Source organism: Xyrauchen texanus, chromosome 4, assembly GCF_025860055.1.
Source record: "Xyrauchen texanus isolate HMW12.3.18 chromosome 4, RBS_HiC_50CHRs, whole genome shotgun sequence".
In the NCBI taxonomy this organism is placed as follows: Eukaryota; Metazoa; Chordata; class Actinopteri; order Cypriniformes; family Catostomidae; genus Xyrauchen; species Xyrauchen texanus.
Genome location: NC_068279.1, coordinates 6281559 through 6306609, shown reverse-complemented (window position 1 = coordinate 6306609; position 25051 = coordinate 6281559). Strand labels below are relative to the sequence as shown.

The following is a 25051-nucleotide window of genomic DNA, read 5'->3' as shown; positions in this document are numbered from 1 at the left end:
AACAACAAAGTATTAGATGAATAATCTGAATAATCACTAAATGACAAATAACTGCAAATTACAACAAATACAATAACAGTAGCGTAAATAAAATCAGAAAACAGTAAAGCTATGAGCAGTACATATTGTCATGAACATCGAGAGCACCTCCCCCTCCAGTCGTTGAAGATCAGATTCACCGGAGTTCTGAGTATAGACTACATTTCCCATGAACCCACATACTTAGGTCTGATTACTACGCAGCTGTGCCTTGTTTGTTATTCCCTATTTAATCAGCCTTGTTCTAACACTCTTTGCGAAGTCTTGTTTTGCTCCGGCTACAATTCCAAGCGTTTGTTCCAGTTCATTATACTGTCTATTGTGTATCGACCCTGCCTTGTTCCAGTACCGTGTTTGTTAGCCGCCAGCCCTTTATTACCTTTGCCTGTTCCAAGTTCGTTGATTGTTTGCTGCCTGCCCCGATCTCCTGCCTGCTCTCACGTTGATTCTGCCTGCCTCCTATATTCCTGTTTGCCCGTGTTGACCATTGCCTGTACCTCTTCTGTGTCTTCATTAAAATACTGCTGATGGATCCCAACCAGTCTGTGTCTCCGTTACAGAAGACTTCGCCAAACACCGATCCAGCGGTAATCTCCCGCATGGCAGAAGAGCTCTCAACTCAAGCGAATCTCTTAACAATGCAACAACATCAGCTCGCTCGACTTACATCAGCTGTCGAAGAGATGATGCGCTCCATGCAAGCGCAGCCCCAGTCTGTCTCTTCTTCGGCGCCCGCTATACCTCAAGCCAGCGCAGCTGACACCACTGTTCCGCACTTCATTTCTTCTACCAGCCCAAGGCTCGGCTGCCAGAAAAATTTGATGGCACGCCCTCTAGATGCAAGGGGTTCATCATGCAATGCTCAGTTTTCCTCTCCCAACAACCTGCACTGTACCCAACTGACGAAAGCAAAATCCTCTTTATGAGCTCTGTACTCACGGGTAGAGCCCTCGATTGGGCCACTGCAGTCTGGACCAACCAGGGATTCGCTCAATTCACCTTCGACTCCTTCCGTCAAGGTCTGATCGACGTCTTCGATCACCCTGAAGGGGGTAAGAATGAACAGGTGAACAACTACTGGCGCTCCGCCAAGGCAACCGCACGGCGGCAGACTACACACTATCCTTTCGTACCCTTGCTGCACAAACCGGTTGGGTTGAAGCAACCCACAAATTACTATTTTGTCAGGGCTTAAACACTGAACTCCAGTCCGAACTGGCCTGCCGTGATGAGGGGGTGTCACTCGACCAATTCATCGCTCTGGCTATCCGAGTGGACAACCTCATCCGTTCCCGACGTCCTAATCATTGGTCACCACCTTCCTCTGCCATGTTCCCAATGAGCGACACAGCAGAACCCATGCAGGTCGACCGCACACACCTCTCACCCGAAGAATGTGAACGCCGCTTCTCCAATCGCCTCTGCCTCTACTGCGGCCGGGCTGGACATCAACGCGCCAGTTTTCCGACGCGCCCCTCACAAATGCCATGCCCCGGGGTAAGTCTATTAATTTCTTCTACCCCGTCTGGAAACTGCCTCGAAGTACCTGTAAAGCTTACCTACCTTTCGGACAGTATTGACACTCATGCCTTAATAGACTCCGGGGCGGCGGGCAACTTCATTGATGAGAGTTTCTGTGAGCATTACCAAACTCCCCTGATCGCTTGTAATCCTCCCTTGACAGTGGCAGCGCTAGATGGTCGGCCTCTGGGATCCGGCAGCGTGTGCTTCTCCACCTGTGACATCACCCTGCAGGTGGGCTTACTACACTCGGAAACTTTATGATTCTTCGTCATCAACTCCCCTCGCAACTCTGTTATCCTTGGTTTTCCCTGGCTCCGAATGCACAACCCACAAATCTCCTGGCAGGAAGGGCAAATATCTCAGTGGGGCCCGGGCTGTTCCACGCAATGTCTTCAAGTAGTCCGACCTATCACCGTGGGCACTACCCACGCTAGTAAGAACCCCGACTCACTTCCTGCGATACCCCATGCATACACTGATCTCAGAGAGGCGTTTAGCAAGTCCAAGGCTGCTCTACTCCCACCCCATCGCTCCAGCGCTTGCGCCATTGAACTCAAGCCCGGCGCCACACCCCCTGTTGGTAGAATTTACCCCTTGTCCGAACCAGAGTCTCTTGCTATGAAGTCCTACATCGAAGAGGATCTTGCCAAGGGCTTTATCCGTCCCTCCACTTCTCCAGCGGCAGCTGGTTTTTTCTTTGTTAATAAGAAAGTTGGCTCCCTACGTCCTTGTATTGACTATCGGGGCCTAAATGAGGTTACCATTAAATTCCGATATCCTCTATCACTCGTTCCCTCCACCCTAGAACAACTGAGATCAGCAAAATTCTACACCAAGCTGGACTTACGAAGCGCCTATAATTTAATTCGCATTCGGGAGGGGGACGAGTGGAAGACCGCATTTTCTACCACTTCTGGCCACTATGAATATTTGGTCATGCCTTTCGGCCTTTCCAACAGCCCCTCAGTATTCCAGTCCTTCATCAATGACATTTTCCGGGACATGCTCAATAGGTGTCTAATCGTTTACATCGATGAAATCCTGATTTACTCTGATTCCCTTGAAAGAACACATTGCCCAAGTCAGAACGGTACTGAAGCGCTTGATCCAACATCAACTATACGCCAAGGTAGAGAAATGTGAGTTTCATCTAAGAGCAGTTTCCTTCCTCGGCTACGTCATCAGCCCGGAAGGGGTGGCCATGGACAGCAGTAAGGTTCAATCCGTCCTAAACTGGCCTCAACCTAACACTGTTAAAGAGCTCCAACGTTTCCTGGGTTTCGCCAACTTTTATCGGAGGTTCATCAGGAACTTCGGTACTGTCGCCTCACCTCTCACTGCTTTGGTTAAAAAGGGACAAACCAAACTTCACTGGTCCTCCGACTCTCTCCGGGCCTTCCATCAGTTGAAGGAGTGCTTTACCTCAGCTCCCATCTTACATCACCCTGACCCTGATATTCCGTTCGTGGTAGAGGTTGACGCGTCCAACACAGGCATTGGAGCCATTCTCTCCCAACGACAGGGTAACCCACCTAAATTATTTCCCTGTGCCTTTTACTCTCGCAAACTGTCTGCTCCCGAGCAAAACTACGACGTCGGCAACCGGGAACTCCTGGCTATGAAAGCCACTCTAGAGGAATGGCGACACTGGTTGGAGGGGGCCAGACACCCATTTCAGGTCTTTACCGATCATCGCAACCTTGAATACCTGCGCTCGGCCAAAAGACTCAACCCCAGACAGGCCAGATGGGCCTTATTCTTCACCCGCTTCAACTTCTCAATTTCCTATCTACCCGGCTCCAAGAATGTCAAGGCCGACTCCCTTTCTCGACAGCATGAAGCCACACCTCAAAACCCCTCCGATGATCCCATAATTCCTCCCGGACTGGTTCTCGCTCCCATCCAGTGGGACATCATGTCAGACATCACTCAGGCCCACACCTCCAACCCCCCCTCCCAAATGCCCACCCAACCGAACATTTGTACCTCACAGTTTGCGGGAGAGGGTAATTCGTTGGGTACATGATACGTCACATTCCGGGCACCCAGACACCACAGCTACAGTTCGCCTGCTTCAGAACTGCTTCTGGTGGGAGACTCTGTTGGAAGATACCACCGACTTTGTCAACAAGTGTCAGGTCTGTAACATCACCAAGACACCCAAAGAGTCTCCAGCTGGCCTACTGCAACCCTTACCCATACCCCAACGTCCCTGGTCACACATCGCTGTAGACTTTATCACCGATCTCCCCAGTTCTCAACATTACACCACGATCCTCATTGTCATCGATCGGTTCTCCAAGGCTTGCCGTCTTATCCCTCTACCCAAGCTACCCACTGCCCTCGAGACCGCTGAACAGCTCCTTCAGTACATCTTCTGCTATTATGGTCTCCCAGAGGACATCGTTTCAGACCGGGGTCCCCAATTCACATCCAGGGTATGGAAAGCCTTCTTTCGTCTCCTAAATATTAATGTCAGTCTTACCTCAGGCTATCACCCCCAGTCCAATGGCCAGACAGAACGCCTGAATCAGGAAATAACCAAATTTCTCCGAACATACTGTCACCAAAATCAGTCGGACTGGTGTCGGTACCTCCCGTGGGCAGAGTATGCTCAAAACTCTTTACTCAAACCTGCTACCAACTTAACTCCCTTCAAATGTATCCTGGGATACCAACCCCCCCTCTTTCCCTGGTCCGGCGAACCTTCGGAGGTCCCCGCAGTTAACGACTGGCTTCGGCGAAGTGAGGCGGTATGGGACCAGGCCCACGTCCATCTACAACGGGCAGTGACCCGATCCAAGGAACAAGCTGACCGTCATCGTCGCCCTGGCCCCAACTACGCTCCTGGTCAATGGGTCTGGCTCTCCACCCAGGATCTCCGTCTTCGCCTCCCCTGCAAAAAACTCAGTCCTAGGTATGTGGGTCCCTTTAAGATTCTCAGACAGATCAACCCAGTTTCTTTTCGTTTACAACTTCCAATTAACTATCGCATTTCTCCCACTTTTCATGTCTCCCTGCTCAAACCGGCTGATGGTCCGAGGGCTGAGGAGGAGGTGAGTTCCAGGCCCCCTCCCCTGATTGTGGGCGGCGAGGAAGCTTTCCTGGTGCGGACCTTGCTTGACTCCAGACGACACCGGGGTCAGCTCCAATACCTGGTGGATTGGGAGGGGTACAGTCCGGAGGAAAGATCCTGGGTAAATACCAATGACATCCTCGATCCTAATCTCATTGCAGAGTTCCTCCGGACCAATCCGGAGAGACCGGCCCCTCGACCCCGGGGGAGACCTTGACGTAGGTCGCATCCTCGCGTCCGGAGCCGCTCACGGGAGGGGGTGGTCTGTCACGAACATCGTGAGCACCTCCCCCTCCAGTCGTCGGAGATCAGATTCACCGGAGTTCTGAGTATAGACTACATTTCCCATGAACCCACATACTTAGGTCTGATTACTACGCAGCTGTGCCTTGTTTGTTATTCCCTATTTAATCAGCCTTGTTCTAACACTCTTTGCGAAGTCTTGTTTTGCTCCGGCTACAATTCCAAGCGTTTGTTCCAGTTCATTATCCTGTCTATTGTGTATCGACCCTGCCTTGTTCCAGTACCGTGTTTGTTAGCCGCCAGCCCTTTATTACCTTTGCCTGTTCCAAGTTCGTTGATTGTTTGCTGCCTGCCCCGATCTCCTGCCTGCTCTCACGTTGATTCTGCCTGCCTCCTATATTCCTGTTTGCCCGTGTTGACCATTGCCTGTACCTCTTCTGTGTCTTCATTAAAATACTGCTGATGGATCCCAACCAGTCTGTGTCTCCGTTACACATAGTCATTTGCATAATTTATTCATAACGCAAAGCTTTTCTGGGAGCTGAAGCGTGGCTTGTTGAATGCTCACACCTGATAAATAAGTAATGAAAAATATTACTTTGTAGCTATTTGAGTCTTTGAACCTTACTTTCTTTAAAGGATAGCAGAAACAGCGTTTGTCAAAACCTTGGGCTTTTCACATTTTCTCAAGAATAATTTGGGGAAGGAAATAAAACACTCCAGATATAAAGATGCAACAAATTCACATTTTAGAGTGAAAATATGAGCAAATAATCTGCAAAATATCTGCAAAGATCTACACTTTAAAAGGTATATTTTGTTTAAATTTGTTTTTTACATATATTTATATTTGTATATTTGTATATTTATATATGTACATATTCTGGCCAACTTTGTTTTTATAAAAAATTTTAAACAAACATTTACAAATAGTTATGAGTAATTGGCATGACATTTGAAAAAATCAAAAGTTGGACCAATGCTTGAAGAAAATTTAATGATTGAAACCATTCAATTACTTCAATTTAAATTAATACATTTATTTATTTTTTGTAATTTTTTTAATCTGAACAACAACCATTGGTCACCCAAATGATCACCCAAAAATATATATATTTTTTTCGATCATAACTGGATAATCCTAAAATTAATGAGCTGGATTTTCTGTAAACCAAATATAATTTCTTCTACATTTCACCCAGAGTCCCGGACATGTCCTGGACATATTCCTTGAGACTGACCCAGTTTACCTTTTAACTAGCATGGCTACGGTATCAAGAAAGTTCCATTTGACCGAAGAAATTGAGGAAAAATTAGTGGAACATTGGCAGGAGCACGAGTGCCTATTTGATGTTTCCTCTGAACTGTACCACAACCGGGTGGAGAAAGAGAAGAGTTGAAGAGAAATTGCCAATTCTCTTGGACAGTCAGGTAAGCAAATAGGTAGATTTTTCTGTAGGAGTAACCAATATTGTAACCAATATAATATATGATTAAAAACATACAGATCATATTCTGAAATACTAGGATCATACATTTGTTTTCGTATCTCGTATCACTTCTCGTGTAATTTGGAGTCCAGACAGAGTCGTGGGATTCATCACTAGTGAAATGTTTTGTAACGTGTTCACTCCTGTCGCCGATTTCTCGTGAAATTTGAAAACCCTACGACTTCCATGACAAGACAGACAGTTGTGTAATATGAACAGTACCACGATCCAACGTCTTTGAAAGTCATGTAGTGTGTAGGAGGCATAAGGCTCATTGTCAGCAGTTGCATGACTTTGAGAAATGTGCACACGTGTACGTGTGTCTGGATGCTTAAAACGTGGGCATAACGCCCAAGTTTTCTGGTTCCAATTAGAGATCACATTATACTTCTCACCTGAGTTGCCTGCTGCCCACGAAACTTTGGCTGTTTCCTTCAAGCCCTTCTCTCTCTCTCTCTTAAAAGAAAAAAATCTGTACAGAAACGGGTGAAAATACGCAGCTCACGATGCTTTAACCCCAGGGCCCTCGCACAGACTTCCAACTGTTCCTCTATGAATGGGGCTGTTGTGCCAGTACAGCAGCTCGCCAGTTCAGTCCTCTGGGCCCTTTAGAGTTTGATGAGCATATGACCACCACTACAACAGCTACCGATACAAAAATCTCCCCAGGATCCCCTGATCAGAGCACATAAGCAGCCAGAAGTCAGCAGAAACCATAAATAATTTACTGTACGAACAGGAAAATGGATAGGAGAGTAGTTAGACATAACTTATCATCCTCACAGATACTTGTATTGCATTGTATTGTATGATATAAAATTATTTCTTAATAACAACACTGTAGATCTTCTCCTGCTGATAGATCCAACCACTTATTCAAAGCCCTGATTAAACCTTGTTTCCTGCCCACAGAGAAAGTAGTATTTTGTATCCAAAATGGCTGGGAGATATTTTGAACATTTGCATCTATATCTAATATATTGAATATCAATTGATGAATATCAAAGTTGATTTTAATGTACTATTTATTTAGCTATTATATGTCATGAAGCTCACGCCAGTAGGCCAGTTCTGATGGAGTTGGAGGGTTTGATTAATTTCCACGAATCAGTTCTTCGTTGTGTTAATTTGAGCCTGATCTCATGAAAATAATGTGACTGTGAGAGCCAATTGATATTTGTACCATTAAAATTCATGAGCTACAGGTTTGCTTTTATTTCAAACAAGGTAACTGAACAACCACACATCATTTACATTTACATTTATGCATTTGGCAGATGCTTTTATCCAAAGCGACTTACAGAGCCCTTATTACAGGGACAATCCCCCCGGAGCAACCTGGAGTTAAGTGCCTTGCTCAAGGACACAATGGTGGTGGCTGTGGGGATCGAACCAGCAACCTTCCGATTACCAGTTTACCAGTTATGTGGTTTAGACCACTACACCACCACCTACATCAAAAACATAAAATAACAAATCAGGACAAAATGAATGAACATAATGCGACTGTTATTGATAATGTTCTGGGTGGCTGGGCTTCACTCAAAGCTCATGCCAAAGTCTGTTCTTCCAGCTCTTCTAAAACTCATTTACTGAAGTTGGTAATATTCTGGATTGCGTGCAAAAACATGAAATGTTGTTTTTTGTCGATGATCCCACATAAGGAAACGGTAAGTGAAACAGATCACATGATTAAATGCATAGATATTGCTGATCTCTCACTGACTTCTGCATCATACAGTTTATCGTTTACAAAAAATAAACGAAAACATCCACAGAGACAAGAGAAAAACCTCTATTGAAAGTAAAAAGTAAGATATTTAAACATAAAAATCGAATGTACCTGATGTTTGCACATAATAAAGGAAATAAAATGTAATACAATTTGAAAACCAGTTCATTTGACAAACACAAACAAATTAAAAATGCAAGATATACGTTATATAAGCACAGCTTACAAATGTAGGTAACAATATTATTACAAATATTTTTGCATGTAGAAAAAATATATGGTACCATATGACGGAATAACAGTTACTGTACACCACAATAAAAAAACGTAACTAACTCACAAATGAAAAATTATTACAAGCCCAGATTGAACGTTTAATCCTAGATTTTTTATGAAAACGTAACCTTCCAGTTTGAGTTTTTTTTTAATAAAGAATATTTGACAACATTTCTTGGGATATCGTCATCGAAGTGTTTGCAAGTGCTATGGGGTGGTGCAGACGGTAAGATAAAAACAACAGAAAACTAAAAAGTAAACAAACAAACAAACAATCGAACAGAAAACGTAATTTTCATAACAGAAAACGTTGGATGTATTGAGCTTACTGCAACTATATAGCCATCACAAACCATTCAAAAGATCTTAATTTACAACTCTTCAAGTCTGAATCTTAAGATCGTGGTCAATTAAGTGGTACCTAAATTGGAGGCTGCTTTATACTGGCATCTTTCAAGCACTGTGATTGTTTCTGTGGTAAAACAAATAATACATTGATCTATGAAAACATTGGCAAATACTGAAAATATAAATAACATTTAGCAAGTACTTTCTTGTATATAGAGTCACTTTTTCACTATGAGACCAGGTTGAATTAAAAGCATTACTGCTTGTTTTACAGTGTTGCTGGACAAACATACTTGTTCAGGGCTGCTGATCAAAACGAATCATTTGCAGATTCAAATGAAATATTTTAACATTGACAGGTGTTTACAACCCTATAACAACTCATGATTGGACTAAAATGTAGAAGTGTATTTATGTAAAAGATAGCACTGGGAAAGGTATATGGCAGGAACACCAACAACCAAGGGAGTCAACAGAGGTAAATAGAGAAAACTCTAATCCTTACAGAGCGCAACAGTGCCCACCTATTTTTCTGCTGTCTAGGTTCCAGAATGATTTATTTATTTTATTCCATAAAAACATTTTTCATAGAGATTTCATAAAATTCTTCATAATAGAGTTCTAAGCCATGACTAAAACGAACAAGCTCCGAGGTGAATCGCAACATTGCAAACTTTGATTTGAAGCAAAAATGTCAAATTTGGGAAAAAACCGAACCTCTATAATGAGGGAATGAACTACAATCTCATGGAGTCTTCAGAATGACGAAACAAAATGTAAAACTTTAGAAAAACATAGAACTATTGATTTTAAAGTTGCTGATTATAAGTAAAGAAACAGTATATTTGTATTATATTGCAAAATATTTAGACGTATATATAAATATACAAATATTTAAGTAGTTTGAAAGTGTAGGGAGACGGACTCTGTTGTGTCTTTCGCAGTGCGTCAAGGAAGTGAGCGGTGGCTGCTTTTAGCAAAGAATCTGATTGATGGATATACCCCTCAGGATCATGGGTAGTGTAGTTATTCATCCATAATTAAGCTATTAAAACACAACAATAATAAAAACAAAATAACGCAGACTGTTGGCTTCACCAGAAGCATATGCAATCGATGAGCAACCTCGGAGCTCACGGTAGGTCTGTCTTTAAGGTTTATAAGTTATACATAAAAATCGATTCCACTATGGAGAAAATAACTGAGATTTTGCCTTGCTCTATTGCCTTAAGTTTACATCTCAGCTCAGCAAAACCCTGATTGCTTCTTGTTAATACCAGTCATTGGCAAGTGTTATTCAGGGCTTGACATTAACTTTTTGACTCACCAGCCACTGTGGCTAGTGGTGTTCCAAAGTCATTTTCACAAGCCGAAATCCCCCACCCCACAAAAAGTGATGAAGGTAACTATAATCTACCCTTTAATCAAAGGGAATAAAAGTCATAGTTGTTTAAGCACCTCTGGGGTTAATTTTTTTAACTGCATGCATGTTTAATACCAACATGACCAGTCAGAGCAAAAGGAAACTTTGTCAATAATTTGTCCATAATACATGGAAGTTCAGACTTTATACCCATTCATTCAAATTGTACAGAACTTGCCCTTGTAAAAGTTTACCACTGTTCTTCCATTTTTAACAGTGGCATTTGTCATAATAAGGCCATGACCATTGCAATGTTAGGTCAATGAAGATGGTCTTTCTAAAAAATAAACTCATATAAAGAATAAGCACATAAAGAAACGTTAACTACAACTTTCACAAGTGTAATACAGATATAATCACCCAAATATAATCAGTAACATTCCTGTCATAATACCAGTTAGTGTTACTACAGTAAAATACAGTAACAATTTTAGTAATGGTGAAGATGTGCAAATTGAAATTCTTGTTATTTATGTTGGTTATGCCGGTGTTGTTTCGCCTTTCCTTACCAGAGCTGTTTATAATGTCAAGGCTGTCTAGCAGTTTGAGGTGTTTGACTTCCTTCAAAGAACTTCAACACAAATTTCGAATGGGTTGCATAAGATTTATGATCTGCGCTGCTATATCAAGGAAAGCCAGATTAAATGTAGCAGTAATCAGCTCTGCGCTATCCTATTTCTAGAGCATGCATAATGATAAAGCTTGGTTAATGAGGGAAGCCCAGTCGATATAGGCACTCCATAGATAAGATAGCCCAGAGCGGTTCACTCGCGCGAATGGGTCTGTAATGGCTTATGCCACATACATGCAATCGTGCACCGCAATAGACATGCTTTTGAATTTATGCATTTGGCAGACGCTTTTATCCAAAGCGACGTACAGTGCCCTTATTACAGGGACAATCCCCCCGGAGCAACCTGGAGTTAAGTGTCTTGCTCAAGGACACAATGGTGGTGGCTGTGGGGATCGAACCAACAACCTTCTGCTTAACAGTTAAGTGCTTTAGCCCACTACGCCTAACAGTTAAGTGCTTTAGCCCACTACGCCACCACCACTCATGTCTCATTTAAGATAAATAGAATATTTAGTGCTTACAGTACAAACCATTGAGCATAAATGTATTTAATTTAATTTGCTTTGGCGGCCCGATATTCACAGACTTCTGAATGCAGGAAAAACCCTGAAAACGTCACCCTATAAAGTGGCTAGTAAGAGTGACAGATTTACCAACCACAGCAGATTTCTACCTGCATTTGGTGGGTGGGTGTTAATGTCAAGCCTGTTGTGATATTAATAATTGAGGAGTGAATATTTTCATTCTAGAAAGCACTGTTTAGACAAAAATTTGTATATGAAAAAAATATTATCCAAGTAGCAAAGCAAAACATTTCCTTGATTCAAGCTTGATTTGCAAGCTATTGAATATCCATATGGCCTGAGAGAACATATAAAATATAGGAGAAATGCTGGTATCATCTCTGTACCTTTTCAGTACCTTCAGTTCATTCTTTCCACCTATTAATACAGTGCTAAATTCAACCTTTCAGACAAAAAACTACAAATAACTTCATATTATCACAAAAATTATGATAGCAAAATCTCTCTTTGTTCAATGCTCGAACACAATAACTTTTTGTAGTGGATATAAAACTGAAAGCGTTTGAGCTTATTACATTAATTTCATTTAACTCATTTTTAATACTGTACATACAAATATGGTCATACCATGGTGTTACTTCCGATTCCAGGACTTCAAAAGAGTTATCGAAAACCAAAATCCTTCAAAATATTTAATCCTTTAAGCAGCTCATCCATTTGAAAAATCCATCCTTCCAATATAGTGTTCCCCAAGAGATAATACAAAAAATAGGATGTGTCTTTTGATCTAAAAAATGGACCCTACTACTTGACCGTCTGAGGCGGCATAATGGCCATCTTTGGAGTGCTTTTGCCTTCACTGTCCATTATTCCCTCCTTTCCTTTTTTCCTTGGTGGTTTTTTGATTGGTGTTTTCTTTGGCGTGGCATCCCCTTCAACTTCCACCTTGCCCCCATTTACCCCCAGTTTCTCTGAACTTTTATATTCAAGGGTAGAGTCTGAAATAGGGCCCACCATCTTCTGAAGATTGCTGGAGGAGGGAATAAGAGGTTTGTTGGTCCCAGTTACAGAACGTTTGGTCTTTTGAGGTGGGGTGGGTTTCTCTCTGCTGGCTTGAGGGGTTGACATGCCATTGGGTTTGACGCCTACTGTAAGATTCTCATTGCGATTGAGGCTTTGGGTCTTCTCCTTCAGTTGAGCTGCAAGTAGAGTGGCAGCCTCAGAGTTTATGTGTGGATGCATGAACTTCGGGCTCTTGGGTGGATCTTTGTTGGTGTCACTAATTTTCTTGTCTGAGTGGAAGCTTCCAATCTTCTTCCAGGCATTTTGGAAAGTTCCATTGAGGTGCTCGATAGTATCAGAAGCTTTGTGAGTTATGGTTTTGCTTGGTGATTCAGTTCTATCTGTCTTTTTACTGTCCTGATGTTTTTCACAGTTCTTGCTCGACTTCTCCTTTGATCGCTGTTTCTCATCAACCTTTCCAGAACTTTCAGAGTTCTTCTTCTTCTCTTTTCGAGGTGTCGGAGTCTGGCCTTGCTCTGTTTGGTTGGTTCCAGATGTCCCATGGATCCAGGACACCTTCGGTTTAGTGGAGGGGTCTGGAGGACGTGGTTTTGTCTTCTCTGGGGATGGAGCCTTGCCATTACGTTTGACCTCTGGCGTAGAGGCATTGTCCTCCTCCTCTTTGGACTGTTTGGAAAGTCGGGCGATATGGGCATAAACAGCCCCCATGGTTGACTCAGAACCACTAGTGGAACCTTCGTTGTCTGAAGACTTAAGGAGCGGCTGATCACTCCCATCGCTAACACTTTTCTCAGTAGATTCTCTTGTGTCTTTGAGGGACGTGTACTCTCCTGCATCTTCTTCATTCAGTATTGATGACATTTCTTGTGCAGCACTAGAATTTTGTTTCTCACAGCTCTCAGTCAAAGTCTCTGAGAAAGGAAAGAGATGGAATAAAAGATTAAAGCAAGTGTGAAAGTAACATTTGACTTTTTGACAAGCTCTTAGTTCAGAATAGCATACATACAGTATATATTATATGTATATACATACTGTATATGTTAACATTAATGCATTAACATTATTACTATTATTTTAATCTCTCCCCAATTTGGAATGCCCAATTCCCAATGCGTTATATGTCCTAGTATTGGCATAGTGACTCGCCTCTATCTGGGCAGCAGAGGATGAATCTCAGTTGCCTCTGCGTCTGAGACATCAATCCGCACTTCTTATCATGTGGCTTGTTGAGCGCACGGCATTACCGTGTGGAGGCCCACACCATTCTCCACGGCATCCATGCACAACTCACCACACGCCCCACCGAGAGCGAGAACCACACATTATAGCTACCACGAGGAGGTTATCCCATGTGACTCCACCCTGCCTAGCAACTGGACCAATTTGGTTGCTTAGGAGAAATGGCTGGAGTCACTCAGCATGCCCTGGATTTGAACTCACGTCTCCAGGGGTGGTAGTCAGCATCAACACTCGCTGACCTACCCAGGCCCCCAACATTATTTCAACAACACATGTTGACCAAAGTGCTTCAAGTTATAGCAACAACAGATCATATAAATACATAATATATAAAATATAAAAAACACAAAAAAGCAAGTGAAAAAAAGGTGAGACTTCAAATAAGATTTAAAAACATCAACTGATGTACAAGACCTGGTATGTAGTGGAAGGCTATTCCACAGTCGTGGTGCCACCACTGAAAAGGCCCAATCTCCCTTTGACTTAAGACGGGACTTGGGGATCGTTAAAAATAAACTCTGCGACGACCTTAGTAGTCTAGAAGGCGTGTGTTGCTGAAGGAGACTATTTGTTAACATTAATCCATTAGGTATGAGGAACTAGTTACAGATGAACAATATTATTTTTTAGAGAATTGAATAATCTTGGTTAATTTATTAAAATACTATTATTTATTGTTTATGTTACTTTATATTGCATGTTACTATATGCAGCTATTAATGTACACATGTATTATTAGCCTAAACTGTATATTTCTCTATATTATCCCTATATTCTCTCTCTCTCCCTCTCTCTCTTTTAAACTGAAAAGCAATTATCATACAAAATCAATTACTGGCAGCATTGATTTAAATACACAATAATCATAAAATAAAAAATTCAAAAGGTACAGTAACTTCCTGTATCTTGTAATTAACACATCTTGAAATATGAAGAATATATTGTTCATGTATTAGAAGAATATCACTTGAATATTACTTCAGCAAGTTCTGTCAAACTCTTGCCAGATATTCTGATATGTATATGCCCTACATTATTTGTAATTAATACTGGTGCTTGATATTAATATTGGTCATACTTGTGGTTAGGGATTTGATCACATCTCCTTACATTGAAGGAGGGACACACCCAAATTTTGTTTTTCTTCAGTTGTTATGTCCAGTTTGAGTTTGCCTGGATAAATTACCAAGCATTAAAATAGATTATCTTGTATAATATTCACACTTTATTTAAGTCATACAGGCCAAGGGTTTCAGGATTGTTGCATATATAATAGCCTTTAATGCTCAGCAAGCGCCCTATGACATTCAGAATGCGGATGTAATTGTGAACTCCAGTCATAAAACAGTAAAAAAAAACTATAAATCGCGGAATGTCACAAATTTTTATATATTTGTGATCAAATTAATGTATGAATGAACAATTAATCTAATTTAAATCGTGATATGTCCTAGTGTGATAAAACCATAAAAGACTGAGATTTATGCATTGAATAAATGCATTTATCATGTATAGTTTGTATGGATTGTTTTGGTTTATGTGTTTTTCTTCACTTTTTTTTTCCATTTTGTTTAACATCAACCTGTCCAAGGACGGCAGATGAACATTAGCCATCTTGGCTAAATCTGGTTAACCAATGTTAATGAATACTGGTTAACCAATGTTAATATAAAGCATTAACAACTCATTATTTGATCAAACTGACAAATGTTAAGCCATTTAAACAAAAATTGGATTAAAAATGAAAAATATTCACAGAATTAAACATGCAATATGTAAAGGTCCCAAACATGTGACAAACGTTGTGAGGCACTGTAGCACTTTACAGCCGTGACCAAAAGTATTGGCAGTGGGATAAATTTTGTGTTTGGCAAAGTTTGCTGCTTCAGTATTTCTAGATTATTTTTTCACATGTTTCTATGTATACTGGAAAACAGTGATAAGCGAAGTTTTAAAGGCTTTTTTTTAACACTCAATTTATGCAAAGGGTCAATATTTACAGTGTTGACCCTTGTTCCTTATAACCTCTGCAATTCGCTCTGGCATGCTGGATATCAGCTTCTTGGCCAAATCCTGACTGATGGCGATCCATTCTTGACTTATTAGTGCTAGGATTTTATCACAATTTTTGGGCTTCTTTTTGTCCACTCGACTTTTGAGGATTGACCACAGGTTCTCTATGGGATTAAGATCCGGGGATTTGCCTGGCCACGGATCCAAAATTTCAATGTAATGATCTCCGAGCCACTTTTTTATCACTCTTGCCTTGTGACATTGTGCACCATCATGCTGGAAAATGCACCGATCATCACCAAATTGCTCCTGGATCGTTGGGAGAAGTTGCTCTTGCAGGACGTTTTGATACCATTCTTTATTCATGCCAGTGTTATTGGGCAGAATTGTGAGAGAGCCCACTCCCTTGGATGAAAAGCAACACCACACATGGATAGTCTCAGGATGCTTCAATGTTGGCACGACACAGGACTCATGGTAGTGTTCAACTTTTCTATCAATCGACTATCGCTTTTCCAGATGTCCCAAACAGTCGGAAGGGGGCTTCATCAGAGAAAATATCTTTGCACCAGTCTTCTGCTGTCCAATCCTTGTATTCCAGCAAAAATGGACAGTCTGTCCTTGATGTTTTTCTTGGAGAGAAGTGGCTTCTTTGCTGCCCTTCTTGACACCAGGCCATTGCCAAAAAGTCTTCGCCTCACTGTGCATGCAGATGCACTCACACCAACCTGCTGCCAATATTGAGCAAGCTCTGCACTGGTGGTGACACGATTCCGTAGCTGGCTCCTCAGTAGGAGAAGGTCCTGGCGCTTGCTGGACACTCTGGGACATCCTGAAGCCTTCTTCACTGCAGTTGAACCTCTCTCCTTAAAGTTCTTGATGATCTGGTAAATGGTTCTTTCAGGTGTAATATTCTTTGAAGCAATTTCCTTTGCATTCCATTTTGATGCAAAGCGATGATGGCTGCACATCTTTCTTTAGAGGTAACCATTGCTAACAAGAACACAATGATTGGAAGCACTTCTTCCCTCATTTTATAGTAATCAGTCTGCTCTTATAATCCAATCAATATGATAGAGTGATTTCACCTGATTACTACTCACTCACACTTTCCCAGGTGCTGCAAATATGATTAGTGAAATGATGTTGACTGGTCATTTTGTGCCAAGACTTATTTTGTGATAAGTTTTTTGCAATTATTTAAAATGCATCTGATCACTCTGCACAATAATCTAGAAACAATGTGAATCAACTCCACAACAATTGAAGCGGACACATTTGCGAATCACAAAATGTATGTCACTGCCAATACTTTTGGCCATGCATATTGCATGCTGTTTCATATACTATTTTTTTTTAATGGTAGATAGAATACAGTATACACTGCACACTATCAAAGTCTTTTTAGCAAGTCAGTCCACTCTTGGCCATCCTTGGAATGCTCTTGAGAGTTTATTGCCAGTCATGACAGTGCAGCTCCTATATACTTGAATGGGGAACGAACGAAGTCTCAAAACTGGTTGGTCAAAATTACGATCAAAGAACATATTTCAAATCAGCAAATAAAATTTGATAATATCGGAAATCATAAGTTGTGCTTCTTTACCTCATATTACGCTAAAAATAAAATTTCCCCAGCTTGTATAGCTATTGCGCATGCACGTTCTTGAGTTGATTGACAGCCTATGTCTGTATCTAAAAGGTGATTGGCTCTTTTAACTTCCTTTCTACATCCGTCAACCATTGGGCACTACAGCTCCTTGGATGGGCATTCCAATTTTTCCCATTCATTTTAATAGAAGTGGCCCTTCTCTGATAAATAGTCTCTGATGCTATTTAATACGTTGGAGCTAGTATTCCATTCCAATCCATTTTTTAAAACAATTTACCATAACCAAATAATTAGCCTAAATAAATATCCATAATAAACTAAAATCAATAAAAGCAACCTAAACTGAGCAGAGAACAACAGTTGGAAAGACTAATTCCTTCCAAATCACAATTTATTTAAAAGACCTAAGACACTTACTGAAAGCATACTATCTGCTGACTTGGCCTTTAAAAGCATTTGTTATTTGTATTATCTCAGTGTGGTTGATATACTCGCCCAGAGGCCCAGCGTTTACCACAGAATGGGGTCAATCGTTAGGAGACTCCTTAACTCCCCGATCACTTCTCCCTGTTGCACAAACAGATGGTTTATCTGTTCAAGTTCCCAATTTATCTCACCTTCATGGGGTATGCAGTAAACAGGGCCATCTTCGCTTGTCTCAAAGGAAGAGAAAGACTCCTGGGATGACCAAGATGGAGATGGATGGTCCACCATGGAGGGGGGTTCAACTGTGTGCTCAGGATCATGGTGGGTGACTAAGGGTTTGGACAAGAGGAAAACAAACAGAGAGGTCAGGTCAGATCAGTGGAAGAGGGCTCTATGGGTTCTATTACGAACAAAGGCTCTTTGACAACATATGTGATGAGATGTTAGGCTCTCCAGTCTGCATTGGTGACAGACAAGGGCATGCAGCCTATTAAATTAGCATGGATAATCTGTATGAAAGCCAGCATTGACAGCAAATGCTACACTTCAAAGCACACCAGTGGTATGCTGTGCGAGCAACTGAAGAGCTTTTTGTGAGAATTTTAACCAGTAAATCTATTGTTTAAGATGAAGCTCACATTTATATGCCATTATGTGTATAAATGATGTGTATACAGACACATAATCAACTTTATAGCAGTGACAACTTTAACCCAGTTCTTTTTGTCTGCTAATGAAGGTCATGGTGGCCACCATGGTTCCTTCCACCCACTTAAATGTAATGATGATGCATTCATGCTGACCTAGAAAAGCTGTTCTTCTGAAGATTCCTGTGGTTTGTTGCTCACATTTGCTCTCAGCCAGGAGGGACTAGAGTACATGCTAACCACAGTAGCTTGGCCTGGTAACGCCTCTCTGATACCGCTCTTTGGCTATCTTGTACATCTTCAATGTAAGCTTCTGTCATATCTGTTAGGGTCTTGCTAGCTCCCTCTAAAGTCAGCATTAAATAAAAATTTCCTCTATTCATACAGTAATACACATTTCTATCAGGAAGACTTGCAGACTTGAGGGAAATTTAAGATGACATTTATTTGATGAATATAAAACAGAAAATAATGTCTCTCTTTGACGTAGGCCCCGTCTGGTGGTCCGAAGAAGTTGTACTCAGAACCGTTATATCCTGCCGGAGATAGGAGGCAGGGGCGAGGAGCCTACCCCCGTGCAGGACGGGACTCAACTGGTGGAGGTGGGGTGGTGGAGGTTGCCGTGTTAGCACACTGAATCAGCAATGTGACAGATTGTGAGCAGACTTATAAAGCAATGGCTTACATGTGATTGGCTGGGAATTATCCAGCTTATGGTGCGATGATGTACAGCTGCTAGTCTTCCCGCTAGAACTAAACTGCGCTTACATTTATGGTCTTGTGTATGACTGACATAATGGGTCAATGGCATGGCACTAATTGTCTTGTCCGGATCTATAAAGTTATTAAAAACATTTGCTCTACTACATAAAATGTGGTGCATTTCTATATTTTTCTGGGGCTTAAAGTAAAAAATGTCTAAGTGGTGTGAACATTAGGATACAGTGAAAAAAAAGGGAAAAGTCTAATTAAAAGCTGAAATTCTGGAAAATAGAAATATTGGTATAGATAGTTTGGAATTATATTTCATTATTATTTTTTAAAAAAAGCAGACAAACATTAAAATACGAGTAACATGCAGGTAGTGTTGTCATGTGACCAATAAATAAATAACTAAAGCACAGAGAGGACCCTTTAGACCCTTATAACTGTGTCAAGTTTTCAAAAATATTAGATATTTGGAAAATTTTATGAAAAGGTAAAAAAAAAATTCAGGTCAAATAGAAAAATCCTAAAAAGACATTTTGATATTTGTGACTCAAAAATGCTAAGATATTTGAAAAACGTTTTTGAACACTTTTTCAAATGAATAATTACGTTTTGTACACTCTAGTGAATTCGAGGTGCAAGGAAAGTATTTTAACACCTTGACTTTACATACTCTTTGATTTAAAAAGTAATTGATTAAAAATTAATTGAATACTTTTTTTGTAGAAAATGCTATAAATGTTTAGCAAAAATCCAATAAACCAAGATAGACACAAATATTAAATTTCTACGAATTGTAATACCTCTGACAACCTTGTTTGTCAATGACCTTTATTTCAATGAAGATAAATGTTTGTCCATAATCTTTCCTCAATATGTAATAACTAAGGGGCATGTTTTTGCATACGCTTTATTTTACATGTTTTTTTACATCATTACTACACCATGTACCAAAACGCCACATTTTAAGTCGCAGTGGTAAGTTTTAAGAACTTCAGGTCTCAAGAACCTTGCATCCTGTTTCATTTGTTGAGATGCGCCTTGCTTTTTTAAAAAAGATTAAAAACGGTTCCTTCTGAACGGCCCTTAATGCTCCCTTTGAAACAGCCTTCCTTTGCGGATGATGTCGCCAACACCTTTTATGTTTCAACTGCTCTCCTATACTGCATGGCTTTATTCTGGTATGTGAAGGCCACTTTTCACAATTCAGTCAGTTCTCGATGGATAAAATCAAGCCAACTGTTATTCTGTTTATCTCAGAAATATGTCACATTATGGAAGTAAAATTAGTTGAAAACACATTGATTTTTCTTCGTTTACAACTCTTTTTAGTGCTGGAACAGCGTTTTCCTCCATCGAAAATTGAGATTTTCTAAAACGTTCTCTCGTACCTCATTCTGTACATTGAAAATTGATGATGTAAGACAACTGAAAACTGTCTTAGCATGCGTTTTAGAGCTGACATTTATGCTTTCTTTTGCAAATATGTTGGGTAACACTTTCCAATAAGGTTCTATTTGTTAATATAGTAAAAGCATTAGGTATCATGAACTAACAATAACAAAATATATTTTTTACCGCATTTATCTTCATAATATTAATTCATGAAAATACAATTGTTTATTGTTAGTTCATAATGCATTAACTAATGTTAATATATACAACTTATACTCTTAACATGTGTAAGTATTTGAAATTAACATTAATCAAGATGAATAAGTTCTGTAAAATGAATGTAGTTAAGTAGTACTATTAAATACTGCCTTGTTGTAACGTATTACCAGATTTTGCAATTGACTAGCAACATGCTTACTCTACCACTTCTCCCCCTTTGGAAAACAGACTGAATTGTGCATCTGCAAAGTAAACATTTCAACAGCACATACCACTGTATACCACAAAGAATTAAAGCTGAATATTTGGAGACTCCTACAATGAAACAATTTACATTCCATACTTTACACTTTTCCCAAGAAGCTGTAAATACTGAAGGAGCTTTCCAGAATGTCAAATAGCTGCTCTCTGTTTGCTGCTGTTCACGTTCATGCTGCTCAAAGCCCCTCTAAGTCTGTCACACTGTGAAATGACATGGCATGCATGTTGCGTATACATGCAAACAGACTCAAAGCTGTTCCTATGGGATTTATTGACATTGGACAACTGCAACTGTCTTATCGACAGAGACAGAGACTTTGACTGGTCTAGCAGCTACTAGCAGCCCACCCTCTGCTATATAGGCCATGAAGAAAAGTGCATTACTGATGCATCCCAGCTGCGCTAATGCTAACAGCTGTGCAAAGGCTCGTTTGTGTTGCACAACAGGTGGCCTGTGTCTCTGACACACTTTGTAGAAACATCTTTATAGATATGGACATAGAACAAAATATTTTTATGAAGGAATGTTGTCCATTTTAAATTCTTTTCAGTCTTTCGTTGGTTACAGCTAAGTACCTGAAAGCATGGAATTTAAGTGGGCTAGTATGAAACGATAATTAGATTTGCTTTTTACTTAGCAACTTAGAAATAGCAGTGTTTAAAGTTAGGTAAGCGTAGGATTATGTGTTTTTGTTCTGAGTAAATTATAAATTGCATCAGAGCCGCTTTGCAAGTCTTAGGCAATTTTCATACTAATCAGTTTCCAACAGCGATAGTTTTCCAAAGTATGCGGTAATGGACATAATGGATATACAGTATATATTTCAGGTTCAATAAGAGCTAAGCTAAATCGCCAACATTTGTGGCATAATGCTGATTACATGTAAAACAATGTGTGTTGACCCTTCGCTAGGCCCCGCCTTAAAAGCACTTCTGACAAATCCTGTTTTAGCAACCGTTGACCTGCTGCCATTACTGCGACACAGGTTTGCTATTATCCAATGACAGCCTATGGGGGTAATGTGTGTTTGAGTAATTTTAACCAGGATTTTATCAAAATAATGAAATAAAACATGTTGTTGCTGTGTCATTTGTAATAGTGACAAGAGTTACCCACAGAGGATACAAGCAGTATTTTTCTTTCTTTTTTAAATATAATCTTTAGAAGAGCATGTTATGGATTAAACTGTGCCATCCATCATTCCCAAATGAACATATAACATCTGCAACAACACCTACTTTTGCTCCGAGGTAAAATAAAGCTAATAAATGAATGTAAATGAAGTATAGTAAAATCGATAGTAAATAAACCGATCACAGCATCAAAATGAATGTGTTATGAGATGTTATAAACAAATCTGTTCACTTATGCTAATGTTATTAGATGTGTAATCACTATTAAATTAAGTTTTCCTCTTTTCAAGTGACTGCAATCATCTTATGCCTTGATTTTGATTCACAGTCACCACAGTTTTTAAGCAGTTACTGTATAATTTATCCATTTCTTTTACAATATACTTCAGATAAATATGCACTTCAATGTCACACTTCATTCCAGCCCACATAAAAAATATGATCTAATCCGTTTATGAGAATATTTAGCCAAAAACCACATCTTTCACAGCAATCTCCAATTCATTCCAAAGGGGAGTTCTGCAGAGCTTGTCAGAGCGAGCAACCATAACCAAGGGGGTCTGAGCTTAGCGAAGGGCCAATTGTAACTTCAACTGTAAGTGCCTTACCGTACCTGTGATTTTATGGTCCTGTAACATGCCAGCACTGTAAAAAGTGATGGCAAAATATGCCTAGAGTTCTCAATTTTATATAGAATGACTGTGCTAATGTTTAAGTGTCTTATTTCTGTACGACTTATCTAAATTATGTGGGAAACTTGAATGATAAAATGAAGGTCAGAAGGAGTTAAACATTTTTGTATGGGTAAATCAGGACTCCGAAACACACTGGAGTAAATTTGGTCACTTCCTGTCTAAAGAACCCCCAGCCCCCCGCTCTCCTGAGGGTAGAGTTACAGAATAAGTGGGGGAAGAAAGGAAAGAAAAAATAGCAGACCTCACCACTCTAGTAAGCCAATGAGAAGAGCAGAGCCTCTGGCTTACAACAGGAAAAGGAGGAAGAGGAAAACGAGAGAAAGAGTGATATTTTCATCCAGCTCCTCCCATGAGTGAGTTGTTTTAGGGGGTGGGGAAGACCAGAGAGGGAATGAGAACTGGATGGACACTACATCTGAGTTTGCTTTCCATTCTCACTCTCATAATTATTAAAAAACCCAAATTGTTTTCTGATCTTCTAGAGTGGCCATTAAAAGAAACATTGTGTGCGTGTGAATGAACATTTGCTGTAAATGCGCTTATTGAACAAGCTGCTGGAATGCTGCTAAAGGTGATTACATGCAAAGGAAAATTGGTGGGCGAAAAAATAAAATAAAAATCTATATGTGTTTATTTTAATCATTCAAAGTTTATTACTTTCCCTGATAAAAGAACACCATTTTACAACCGTTTACATGACAAAGTTGCCAGGTAATTAAGCATAATTGTTTTTTTTTTTTGGTGGTTGACCAATGTCAGAAATTAACTTTTTATTTAATATATTTGCCACTTGGAATTCATTTTCAGTGAAATTTTTTTTTTACCTTAATGATTTTACCTAAAGTGTTCATCCATTAATGTCCTATACTTCAACTGAATCAATTAAACTGAAATAAATGATTATTTTGAACAATTTCAACAATTTGTATTCAAATCAACATGAAATACAAAAGTAACTGTAAATTATGCACACGATATTGTTATAAACAGATTTTAAAGAAAAGGTTTTAACTAACTGGCCAGTCCCAATGTTTATTTAACAGCTGTCAACTGTGTAAAGTTACACTAGAGTTTGACATATTGCTGTTTTAGCAATTTTAGAGTTGTTGGAAGTACTTTTTTTTGCAGTATTTTTCTCTTGCGTTCCAAGAGTAAAACATTCTTACCAAGATACATTTTCTTGAGTCCCAAAATTGCATTAATTAAACTTGAAATAAGTTTATTTGTATTATTCCATTGACAAATTGACACACACACACACACACACACACACACACACACACACACACACACATGTTGTGTTTCCATGTTTTATGGGGACTTTCCATAGACATAATGGTTTTTATACTGTACAAACTTTATATTCTATACCCTAAACCTAACCCTACCCCTAAACCTAACCCTCACAGAAAACTTTCTGCATTTTTACATTTTCAAATAACATAATTTAGTATGATTTATAAGCTGTTTTCCTCATGGGGACCGACAAAATGTCCCCACAAGGTCAAAAATTTCGGGTTTTACTATCCTTATGGGGACATTTGGTCCCCACAAAGTGATAAATACACGCCACACACACACACACACACACACACACACACACACACACACACACACACACACACACGTTGTGTTTCCATGTTTTATGGGGACTTTCCATAGACATAATGGTTTTTATACTGTACAAACTATATATTCTATCCCCTAAACCTAACCCTACCCCTAAACCTAACCCTCACAGAAAACTTTCTGCATTTTTACATTTTCAAAAAACATAATTTAGTATGATTTATAAACTTTTTTCCTCATGGGGACCGACAAAATGTCCCCACAAGGTCAAAAATTTCGGGTTTTACTATCCTTATGGGGACATTTGGTCCCCACAAAGTGATAAATACACGCTCACACACACACACACACAATTTGCCAAATGGTTAAGAAAAACTAAAAGTGATAGTCCACCTAAAATGGAATGTCCCGCTATCATTTTCTCACCCTCTTGTTGCTCTAAACCCTTATCACTGTCTTCCGTGGAACACATAAGGAGATGTTAGGCAGAATGGAGATGGAGCCTCAGTCACCATTCATTATTATATGTTCTTTTTTTTTTTCTTGCTTTACTGAACATATACTTTTGTATTCAGGGTTGGAATGACATGAAGGTGAGTAAATGACAGTGTTGGGGAGTAGTAAACAAAAAAGTAGCGACGCTACTAACTTAACTGCATTTTTCAGTAGTGTGTCAGCAAGCTTGGCGGTTTTCACCAGCAGTGTAGCTTTTCCATGAACGAGCAACATTTTTTCGTTGTGCCACAAAACACTATACATGCAATTAATATAAAATGTTGAACATGTTAATTTCTCTTGATTGCAATTAACGCATTTACCAATTTTACATGTCTTTCAGCCACTTGTGAGGTTTAACCACTG

At 39.9% G+C, this 25051-nt stretch overlaps 1 protein-coding gene across 1 annotated transcript in view; it reads right to left on the bottom strand.

The window, feature by feature from the left end:
• Window positions 1-7500: 7500 nt before the first annotated feature.
• Window positions 7501-25051, bottom strand: part of LOC127642953 (scavenger receptor class F member 2-like) — a 44000-nt gene continuing 26449 nt past the window's right edge. The window contains exons 10-11 of the mRNA XM_052125423.1: window positions 17754-17891; window positions 7501-13183 (exon numbers count right to left, since the gene is read on the bottom strand). Coding sequence (XP_051981383.1) covers window positions 12054-13183; window positions 17754-17891 — 1268 coding nt within the window. The 3' untranslated portion in view covers window positions 7501-12053. The remainder of the gene's footprint in view (window positions 13184-17753; window positions 17892-25051) is intronic.